Genomic DNA, 12,229 nt, shown 5'->3' with positions numbered 1-12,229 from the left:
TCTTTGTTTTTAATGACACTGGATAGGAATAGTGATAGCAAAAAGAAGGACATAAACACATTTTTAAAACATAAAAAAAGAATGAAATACCAGAGGAAGCACAGACAAGCAGGACGATTTTGAAAGTAATGTGAAATTTGTAATATGCTTTTAGAAAAAGCAAAGTAGCATGAAATAGAGAGTGGTGGTTTCTTATACAATCCTCTTTATTGTGTTCTGCTGTATATATGGAATTTTTTTTATCTTTAAGTTTATAATATATATATATATATATATATATATTTAAACCTTCCTTCCCATATTTATTACTATATGGAAACACAGGCACATAACCTGTCAAAGCCTCCATTTTTTTATCTGTAAAATGAGTATATTTAGTATCTATTTTCACAGGTTTGTTATATATATAATAGCAGTTATAAGGGTAATGGAAAAAGAAATGGGATTGAATTTAGGATATAGGGTTCAAATCCTGATTCTTATATGTGTCATGCTAAGCATTTAATTTTCTTACCTTAGAAAAGTTCTCATCTGCAAAATGAGGATAATAACATATGCATTGTTTACCTCACAAAGTTGCTTTAAGGAAAGCATTAGTAAATGACAAAGTACAATTCATGTCAGTAATTTCCTTATTTTTTGAATAGGGGGCTAATGAAAGGGGTGTGGTAGTATGCTGACTCTGACAGAGACAATCCCAGGTGAAAAAGAGTAAGAGAAAGTAGAGTTAAGGGGACAAGTTAAAGATTGCTGTAGTAACCTAAGTTTGATGTAATAAGGGCCTGGATTAAAGTATTAATAGAGGAAGAGAAGAATAGATGTAAATGGAAAAGGTTCTTTGAAGGGAAATATTTGTGGCATAAATTCTGTTTTATAAATGTGATGTATTTCATCCATACAGTTTCCAAAAAGCTTTGCAGATTTACAAACTACTAAAAAGGTATTATTTAGCAAACAGTGACTAGCCCAGGGCAAAATTGTTGAGCTGTATGATGATACATAGAAATATTCAGAGAAGTGAAGGGAATGAACAATAAAAAAATGAATTACCCAAAGAAATCATAATTCAGAAAAAAATAAGGCAAAACTTTAGCTCCCTTCATCTCCTGCAAAGGGGGGGGGGGCGGGTTTGCTGTAATTAGAACATAGAGATAAGAATTTAAGTATTTGGACATTGGTAGGAAAAGTTTTATAGACTGGGTAGACTGATGCAGCTTTTAGAAAGAAAATGTAATTAATTCTCATTTTGCATAGAGAAAAATCAGGTCACTGGACTAAAGTGACTTCCCTGAGACCATTAAGTCAGTATATCATGTCTATTGAACACAATGAAACTACTTTATGTAAGTTATATATACTAGTATACATACTAGACAGTGAGAGAGGAGATTTTAAAGGATTCAGAGAAACTATAGATAGGATCCTCTTCATGATAGACAGACAGATAGACACATAGATAGATAGACAGATAGATAGATAGATAGGCAGACAGAGAGACAGATCATTTTTAAAGGGCTTTTTGTGTGCCAGGCATTGCAGTAAGCACTTGTAATCAGAATGTAAATTTTTAAGATCTTCCCTGACCCTAGGCTAAAGTGCACCTGGAGCCTGGGGTGGGAGGCTTGTTTTTCAGTAGATACTTTTTGATTGGCCAGTGGGTCCAGAAGGTTGTAACATTCTCTGAGCCAGGAGAAGGCTATATAAACCCTGATTTGAGGCTTTGTTTTGGGGCTCACTTTGAGAAGTGTTCTGTGATTTGATCAGATGAGATTCTGGGAAGCCATCGTTGAGAGCCCCCGGGCTTTGAAAAACCCAGATGTTGATTTGGTATGGATGTAATGGTTGGACAGTTTGGAAACTGTCTACTTGATCTGTTTCTCTGTCTTGATAATTCTGTCTGTATACTCTGAAGTTTGGGGTACTGACCTTTTTCCCCTGAACTAGGTAAACGATACATATTTGACTGATTAAAGTAAGCTTGTTAACCCATTTTGAGTTGCTTTCCTTTAACAAAGCAGATCCAAGAACCTGTGTTGGCAGACACCCTGGGGATGCTGGGGTGCTTGCTGATAACAGCACTAAAAATACAAACTGGCTAAAAAGAAAAAAAAAGAACCTGAGCCTGTCCTCAAGGATTTCTTCCAATGGAAGAAGACAGTACAAAAAAAAAAAAGGAGAGGAAAGGGGGAAAAATTACAATCCTGTGGAGACAAGGTGGAAAAGTTTGGAGAGTCAAGAGCAGAACCAAGAGATGAGTGAGCATGGAAGACCCGGACACTTCCTGAAATGGTAGTTCTGGATGGGAACTCACCAATTGGCAGAGGTGGCCACAGAGGCAGAAGCATCTTGATGGCAAGGCTGAAGGGTTGTCTGTTGAAAAGTCTGGAGGGTTAGGAGTTCAGGACCAGGAGTGGGAGAGAAGCGAGTATGGGTGGACTGGGTACTTCATGTAATTGTTGTCTTGGGCAAGAATTTAGCACTCAGTGAGAGAATGAAATTATTTACAATAAGGCCAGTAAGGCTGTAAAGAATGAAACTCTAATGACTCAAAAGAAACAGTTGGAATGAGAAGGAAAAAAGAGGATGATCTAAAGAAACAGATGTGGAAACAAAAAAGAACTCATAGACAAAATTAGATTTTTAAAAGACACATAGTTGGGGCAGGTAGGTGGTGCAGTGAATAGAGCACCGGCCCTGGAGTCAGGAGGACCTGAGTTCAAATCTGACCTCAGACACTTTACACAAAAACTAGCTGTGTGACCTTGGGAAAGTAGATGAACCCCAAAGGGGTAGCTAGGTGGTGCTGTGGCTTGGAGTAAAAAACACCTAAATTCAAATACAGCCTCAGGCACTGTGTGACTCTGGGCAAGTCACTTAATCCTGTTTGCCTCAATTCCCCATCTGTAGAAGGAGGCAGTGAAGGAAATTGGAGCAACTCCAGTATCTTTGCCAAGAAAATTCCAAATGGGGTCATGAAGTGTTGGACATGACTGAAGCATCTAAACAACAATAACAAAATATGAATGAGATGAAACCAGGGGGAGGTAATCAATTGTTGATATAAAGGCATGGCACCATTTAGTAAGAATAGCGTTAAGAGAGATGTATAATGAATTGAAAAGAAGTGAATGTTTCAGTCAATAAAAATAATAGCAGATTTTTGTTTTGTCTTTTTTTCATTGGTATCAAGGAAAAAGACATCAAAGAAGAAATGATCCTAGTGTAGGAGAATGTGAAATCATGAAAATGGGTGCCATTTTGTTTCTGTTTTTTTTCTGTCAAGAAGACTAACCTTTGTACTGAAAAGATACAATAAAAACAGCTAATAGGAAGTTGAAACCTCTGTATTTTTCCTGTTCAGATAAAATCTAGAATATTGCTTTCACATCCAGTTCCATATGTGAACCAATAATAAAAATAATAATGATAAATTGTAAAGTATTTAGAGATGGGCAACTAGGATCCAATTCAATTCAACAAACATTTATTAAGTATCTATCTACTATGTTCCAGGCACTGTGCTAAGTGCTAGGGGGATAGCAATGAAAAAGACAGTCCCTGCCCTCAAGTAGTTTCTAACCTAATGGGAAAAGAAAACACAAAAGGAAGTTGGAGATTGGGGGTGGAAGGGACACCAGGAGGTATGACTTGTTCAGTGTAATTGAGATCAAGCAGAGGTATAGATGGGAAATTAAGTGATTGGCAAAGTACAAATTCTGCTCTCTAGAGAGGAAAGATGTGGAGTTTAGTACTCCATCCCCAAGTCCTCCAATCAGAGGATGATGAAGGACCTCACAATCATACTATGTGAGGATCAGTCCAAAGAACTAGCATTACTTAGTCTGGAGAGTCAAAGATTTATTAAGGAGAAATATTTCAAGTATTTAAAATAATTGAATGACTGTCTTGTAGAAGAGGGAATTGATTTGTTCTGCTTAGTCTTAGAGGACAAAACTAGGAACAATGGGCAGAAGTTTCAAAGAGGTAAATTTAGGCTGGCCAGGAGGGAAAACTTCCTAACACTATCTATCTCAAAGTGGAATGTGGTGTATTGTGAAATAGTAGGATACAGATACTCACACACACACACACGTTTATATACACACACATATATAAACACGTATATACACATATGTATACACACGTACACATGCATGTGCATGTATGTCCCTGTTTCTGTATGAGGTATTGGTGAATGTTTAGCAACTCATTCTCTTCAGAAAAAAAAAAACACAACACTATACACAAGACATGTTTAAGATAAATCTGTATTATTCAACATTCTCTCCATCCCTTTTTAAATTTTGGACTATCAACAAAGTGATAATTAAATTCTGGATTTCTATCATCTGCTGATTTCCAAGTTTTAAATGCTCACACTTGATATTGATCAATCAGTTCTCAGTTAGTGGGGAGTGGGCTCCAGCACACCCCAACCCTTCCTCATCAAAGTCTTCAGCAAAAGTCTGGATCACCACTTGTCAAGAAGGTGGTTTGACATAGTGGAAAAAGGTGCTGGACTTGGAGGCAGGGAGGCATGGGTCCAATCCCACCTCTGCCATTTCATAGCAAGCTGTGTGACTGACAATGGTCAACTCATGTGTCCTCAACAAGCTTCAGCTTCCTTACCTATTAAATTAGAAATATAAAACTTGTAGTACTTACTTCACAGGGTTTTTATAAGGCACAAATGAGAAAATATGTGGAAAGCATTTTGAGAACCTTGAAAGCTATATTATAAATGTCCTTTATTTGAGAGAATTCTTTTTCAGATAGAGTTTGGATAACACATCTTAAATCCCTTCCTATGGTCTATTGTCTTCACAGTAGACTATGTTTTTGAGGTTTTTTTGGTTACAAGAAGTATGGCTTAACACCACCGGAAATGGTCTAAGGGCTTGGCATTGTGACCACTTGTTTGTCTTATTAAATGTAGGTCATCTAATTCTGTCTCTGATTCACTGTCCCACTGCCCTTTCCATTTAGGACATTACCTCCCTTTTATAAGCTGTCATCGACTTACAAAGTCAAATTCTCCTGATGTGATTATATTCCTAAACTAGAAACGTGAAAACATATGTTACATTGAAAAGAAGTGGTTTTGTTTTGTTTTTTTAGGAATATCTATTTGACTTCCTAATACTCATTTGATTCTTTATATTTAGAATCAGGAAAACTTGAGCTCAGATATGATCTGAAACATTTACTAGCTGTGTGACCCTGAGCAAGTCATTTAACTTCTGTTTGGCTTGGTATCCTCACCTATAGAATAGAGATACTAATAGCAACTATCTCCCAGAGTAGTTGTTTAGAGAATCAAATGAGATGATATTTGTAAAGTACTTTTCAAAGCTTAAAGCATGGTAACAATCCTAGCTATTATCTCTTTCTGATTCTCTATAAGCCTCAATCTTCTCTTTTTTTTTCTCTTGCTTTGTAATTTGTTTACCTGGTTTTCTATTTTATTACTTTAGCCATATTCTATGTCAAGTTCTTTACAGATCACATTTTGCTTTTCAGGGTAGTGAGGTAAAAATCTGACAATATTAACATGCACAAGACAAACCAACTCCTCTTCCTAACTTCCCCATTTATGCAGAGGATACCAGTACTCATCCATTAGTTCAAGTTCTCAACATTAAGAATCATTCTTGAATTTTTACTCTCCTTCACCCCATACAGCCAATCAGTTGACAAGTCTTATCAGTTCTGCCTGAATATATCTCATATCCATCCTTTTCTCACCCCTCAAATGATCAACATTGCAATTCAGCATCTCATCAACTGTCTTCTGGATTACTGAAGTATTCTCTTAACTGGCCTTCCTGTCTCAAGTCCTTCTCATGGTCAAATCATCCCAAATAAAACTGCCAAAGTACTATCTTTAAAGCACAAGTCTGACCAGGTCATTCCAAGCTCAAGGGGAATGGGTCTCCTATTGCTTCTAGAACCAGATAGACAGTCCTTGGTTTTGTAGTTAGCACTCTCACAACTTGGCTACAGTTTGCCTTTCTAAGTTCATTATACACCACTCTTCTTTATGTATTTTTCAGTCCAGTTGAACTGGCCTTCTAGCTATTCCTCACAGAAAACCCCATTTCCTGTCTGTCCTCTTTTATCAACTGATCCTCATGCCTAAAATGGACTTCCTACTCTTCTTTACCTCTTGGACTCTAAAGCTCTCTTCAAAGTTTAGGTCATGCATTGTTGTTCAGTCTCATTTGATTATTCATGACCCCAGAGACAGTAGAATCCATGGGGTTTTCTTGGCATTTGGTAGCTTGCCATTTCCCTCTCCAGTAGATTTAGGCAAACAAAAGTTAAATGACTTGGCCAAGGTCATATGACTAGTAAATGCCTGGGGTTTTACATATATATATATATATATATAATTTTAATTTTTTGCTTTTTGGAGGGGGGAAGCAGGGTGGTTGGTGTTAAGTGATATGCCCAAGGTCACATGGCTAGTAAGTGTTAAGTCTTTGATATCAGACTTGAACTCAGGTCCTCCCAACTCCAGGGCTAGTGCTCTATTCATTGTGCCACCTAGCCACCCCTGAGGTTATATTTAAACTCTGGTCTTAATGACTCTAGCACAAGCACTCTATCCACTGAGCCATTCTGCTGCTTTATCAGCTCAAGTAACAACTAAATCAGGTTTTACCTATTGCCCCCATTTGCTATCCTTTCCAATGGAATTACTTTGTATTTACCTTCTGTGATAAGACCATTGTATATCAAGGTTTCACCCTTAGCGGGGCTGGGCTAATTTTCCCCTGAGAGTGAATAAATCTTTTTATGGAATTTGATTAACCTGGATGTTAAGGTTCAAATTACACATCCCTTGAAGCAACTTCCTGATAGCCTCTGGAAATATTAAATCAGTTTTCTAAATTCCTTAATTCATCCAAGGTTAGAAGAAAAACCAGCCACAGGCTAGCTCCTGTCTAAGCAAACATCCTTTTGTTAAAGGATGAGTGATTTACAAATGCTTAATTTTGTTATAATATCAGATCTTTACTAAAAAGTGACTGGTCTTGGGGGCAGCTAGGTGGCACAGTGAATAGAACACCAGCCCTGGAGTCAGGATGACCTGAGTTCAAATCAGACCTCAGACACTTTACACATGCACTGTGTGACTTTGGGCAAATCACTTAACCCCAACTGTCCTCGAAAATGCAAAAAAAAAAAAAGGGGACTGGTCTGAGGTCAGGCCCACCCTTCACCCTTTGTATATATGCTGCATATATTTGTATGTGTATAAGTTGTCTTCCTGGATAGAAAGTGCCTTTAGGATAGGGATCCCCAGTATCTAGCACAATGCCTGGAAGAAAGTAGGTGCTTTAGTAAATATTCTTAATTGTGGATTAATAATCTTCTTTGTATTGACATAAGACAACACTTTCCAGCAATAAATCTGTATCCAAAAAACACTCTGAAAAAAGAACAAAGTTTCTGTTCCTCCTCTGCCCCCAGAACCTAAGCCTGCTGTTTTAAGGAAGATAAAACTGAATTCTTATCCAGTTTAATTATCTAAATTTAGCTTGTCAGAGAAACATAATTACAGAAATAAAATGTTTTGTATAAGCAACAATGTCATTCACCATAAGATAATGGTTATGCATTTAGGATGGACATTTTAGCCACAATTGTGTAGAAGTTATAATTTGGCCTCACTTGCAGTGGGTTCTGACTTTTTGAAGACAGGTAATAAAGAGAGAGAAAGAGAAAGATACCAGAGAATTACCAGCACCTTACACTGGAAAAAGTTTGTTTCAGCTGTAGCTGGTTTTCTCTGAATTCCATTGAAGTCTACATTTTCAATTGTTTCTCTCTGGGACTATCAAAAACAAGGTACCAGATCAAATAAAGAAAATCTCTTAAATTTGGATAGCAAACAAGATATGGACCGATTTCAACTCTGACTTTTAATAAACTCAAAGTATTTTTCTAGACTCAAACATATTTTATTCTTCCCTCAAGAGTTTCCATGTGTAAAGTCAAAGAGGTCACGAACCATTTCCCTTAAAACCAAAAATCCAAAAGCTGTTTTTTTCTCCTTCATAGAACTCAAGACATATGAATTTAGCTTAAAAATCACCAAACATTATTATTAATGGTCTGAGAGAAAGAAAAGAAAAATATAACGTAGGTGGATGAATGTTTAGAGAATTTTAAATGAATGAAAACAAGTGAATGTAGCAACATTTTCCTTCCAATTGTAAATGAAGCAGTTGTTATTCAAAACAATCCATCAGCTGCAAGGTAAAAATATTTTTTGTTTATTAAAATCTTATGGAGCCATTAACAATTCTTTGTATGTTGCTTTCAGAAATTGCAGCCTAGATACATGCATGCATGCTCCATCTGCATATGTGTGTTTATGTATATATAAGCACACATACATATATAAATATATACATGTACAGCTATATATAGCTATATATAACCCAAGTATGCAGTATGTACACACACATACTCATATGTATGTGTGTATATGCACACAATCTGAATATTATGAGAGGCAATGTGTGGTAACGGACAGAATGTTAAATTAGAGTTGGAAAGAGCTTCAAATCTTGCTTCTGACAGCTACCATATAAATATAAGCAAGTCACCTAAACTCGCAGATCCTTGGAAAAGTTAACTATGATTTACTTACTATGCTCAGGTTGAGGGAGATGTCATACTCTAGAATCAACTGATCAATAAGAATTTATTATGTATGCAAAAAAAAAAAAAGAAATAGTCCCTGCCCTTAAAGAATTTATATTACTTAGTGGTGAAGGTAAAGGGGTGGGTAGGTAGAGAGAATAATGATTTATATGTGTAGCTTAATTCTTTTTATTATGACCAAATTTTTACTCATGACCAAAAAAAACTATATTAAAGGAAATTTAAATCTATAGTGTCAATAAAATATGAGAGCACAACTGGTTTTTTTTGGGGGGGGGGCAGTATGATGCAATCCCATTACAAGAAAAAGTTTTGTATAACAAAAGATGTCCATGTGAATGATGCAATCATTTTAAGTAATAATCAATACAGCCCAATTCTACAAAGGCGCACAATAATGTATGTAGTCTCTATGGTTTCTAGAGTGAGATCTGACCAGCATTTAAAGAATTTCTTAAGTACAACCAGCAAAATACCTTTTTTATTAAAGATTACTTTTTACCTTTAGTTATAAAGGACAGAGAGTATTATTCAGAATAAATTTCACTTACCATAAATTCCTGTGGAAATGCAGGGGAATGCCTGTGGATTAAGAAAAAAAGTAAATGTTAAAAGAATACAACTTTGTACAAAACCATATATTTGGAAAGTCTTAGCACAGTACCTAAAGCATAGTAGGCAAGTTATAAATTATAAATTATTATTATTATCACTACTGCTTGACAATAGGAGATAATGTATTGAAATAGACTAGATTTGAGGTAGTCTGTCAACTGAACATTTTGGTTAACAGAGATATTGTCTATTTAATCAGAAAAGAACTTTGGAAGCCACTAAGAATAAGTTTAAACTTTACATAAGAAAATGTTCAAAGCTGTTAAATAATGATGTACAATTAGCAATTTGTTAGCTATATCCCTATTGTGAAATATTAACAACTCACCCATGAAGGAGACGACCATGAGACTTTTTTTTTTTTTAAGCAATTGGGGTTAAGTAACTTGCTCAAGGTTACACGGCCAGTTATTATTTCTGGGTGTGGTGCTGAGTATCTGAGCCCGGATTTGATCCCCAGGTCATCCCGACACTGGAGCCGGTGCTCTTACTCGCTGAGCCACCTGGCCGCCCCTAAGCAATCGGGGTTAAGTAACTTGCTCAAGGTTACACGGCCAGGTGTTTCTGGGTGGGTGCTAAGTGTCTGAGCCCGGGATTCCATCTCCAGGTCTTCTCAACACTGGAGCCGGTGCTCTTACTCGCTGTGCCACCTGGCCGCCCCAACCATGAGACTCTTTTGCTACCTCCTGAGTGCACAGAAACAAAGCAGTGGGTTCCCCTGCCAATGTTATGAGGCTAAAAGTGCAAGCCCCATAATAAAGTGTTCTTTAAGAAACGGGCTATTGGTTTCACTGCAGCAGGCAGAGAGCAGAGCTGTCCTGCTCCTTACAGGTATCTCCAGAGGGATGAGGAAGATTAGGCTGCACTTTCGGCCCCAGAGGATGGAGCCAGATTCTCACTCCTGTCATATACCAGTGTAGCAGAGCAGTCAAAATGCTCAACTTGCTACGAAGAGAGATTGATGGTAGCCATTTGACCAAGGGCAGGCAAGTCATTTAACTTCTGTAAGGCTCAGTGAATGTTGGGATGATAATATCTAACTACCTCATAGGGTCATAATTTGTAGGTTCAAATGCATATTTCACAATCTTTAAAACACTTCATAAAAATTAATTATTATGGGGCAGCTAGGTGGCACAATGAACAGAGCACCGGTCTTGAAGTCAGGAGGACCTAAGTTCAAATCCTGCCTCACAACTTGACACTAGCTGTGTGACTTTGGGCTTAACCTGAAACCCCATTGAACCCCAAATTCCCTTGCCTCCCCCCTCAAAAAATGAATTATCATTATTAACCTGAAATTTCCCCAACTGGGCAAAATATGGCGATGGTGGCTATATTTTCACAGTAGACTTGTCTTCAATCTAATCTTCTAATCAGGTAGAAGACAGGTATACAGAAAAGATCTGACTCCTGCTTTGACAAGAACAGCTGTCAGAGAGATAGAACTAAGAAAAGCAGTTAAGTGAAATGATTTGATAGGCTGCTCCCTATCACACAGAAGGAAGTTTGAAGCAGTGAGGAAGGCCTTGGAGGAGAACAGGCTCAGAGTTTGGAGTGAGGTGTTAATAGCTACAAGAAGCTTCCAGGATTAAGGGAGGAGTAAGTGGAAGCTTGGGATCCTGAATTAAAACAAGTAGCAGAATGGTAATATGAGAAAGGTCATTCAGTCCAAAGTCAGGAGCTTGACATTCCTGCCCTTGCTCCTTGACTTGTGACCTTAAGTCGATCACTTACTTGTGAGCAAGAGAACTTATTGGCTCTGTGACCCTGGGTAAATCATTAACCTCTCTTTGCCCCAGTTTCCTCAACCTTAAAATGATACCTATCTCTCAGGGTTGATGTGACAATCAAATCAGATAGTATTTGTAAAACAGGCTAGCACAGCGCCTGACACATAGTAGGTGCTATATAAATATATGTGTGTGTGCATATTTACAAATATATATACATATACATACATACACATATATATTATCTTGTCTTTCTTCCTGTCTTCCTTCCACAGTTTCTAGCTAAAGGGAAGAATACTATCAGTTCTAGGGCATGCATAAAAAAAAACCTAGCAAAAGTCTAGTATGATTATAAAAAGGTTAATGGGGTACCTCAAAATGATGAAAAAGTGATTTTCTTTTTCTTTCCAGGCTTGCTTTAGATTGACACTATATGTGCCTTTTTTTTTTTCCTGGAAAGCCAGAGTCAAAGAAAAAGTACTAGTTTGGGAGTAAGAAGTTGGGTTTATGTCTTAGCTCAGTTACTTAATATACCATATTAACCTTGAACAAGACATTTAATTTCTCTGAACTTCTGTTTCTTCATCTGTGCAATGAAAATGATGGATTAGATGACTTCTAAAGTCCCTCCAAATGTTTTAATATTTATAATAATGGCTTAGGAATGCATCTATTTCATTTTAAAGAGGAAGCAAAAGTTATTCTACTGAATGTGGTTTCAGTCATAGGTGCCCAAAAAGACTTTTGCAAAAGACTATACCATCTAAGGATGAAGTGTCACCACCTCGTGGCACTTATTTAGAACTTCAGACACAAGGTTCATGGGGGCTAACAAGGATCTGAAGGACATTCTTAGCAGATTCAACACACTTCATGACAATTGTCATGGGGCACACAGAAAATAAAATGACAATGTTCCTAGTCTTGAGGGACTTAAAATTTTGTTGGGGAGACAAGACTAAGACGCATGAAACAATAAACACAAGAAGACAGCGCTAAGAGAATTAAAGTGAATAATTCATCCTCTGAATAACACAAGCACTAATTAGCATAGGTTAGGAAACTAGGGGTTTATCATTACGTAGGACTCAATATAAAAGATATGAAAGGGGAACTGAAGGAAGAAAAGAAGGAGGGAGGGAAGGAAGGAAGGAAGAAAAGGAAGGAAGGAAGGAAGGAAGGAAGGAAGGAAGGAAGGAAGGAAG

At 37.1% G+C, this 12,229-nt stretch overlaps 1 protein-coding gene across 2 annotated transcripts in view; it reads right to left on the bottom strand.

Annotated features, from left to right (window-relative positions):
* Positions 1-12,229, bottom strand: part of MACROD2 (mono-ADP ribosylhydrolase 2) — a 2,250,628-nt gene that overhangs the window by 767,121 nt on the left and 1,471,278 nt on the right. For both annotated transcript variants that reach the window (XM_069075441.1, XM_069075440.1), the window contains exon 7: positions 9,228-9,258. In XM_069075441.1, coding sequence (XP_068931542.1) covers positions 9,228-9,258 — 31 coding nt within the window. The remainder of the gene's footprint in view (positions 1-9,227; positions 9,259-12,229) is intronic.

Source organism: Petaurus breviceps, unplaced genomic scaffold (genome assembly GCF_028583685.1).
Source record: "Petaurus breviceps papuanus isolate PSGF00001 unplaced genomic scaffold, PetGlider_PUasm1.0 90919, whole genome shotgun sequence".
Classification (NCBI taxonomy): Eukaryota; Metazoa; Chordata; class Mammalia; order Diprotodontia; family Petauridae; genus Petaurus; species Petaurus breviceps.
The sequence above is the reverse complement of the archived record's forward strand: the minus strand, read 5'-3'. Positions and strand labels throughout refer to the sequence as shown.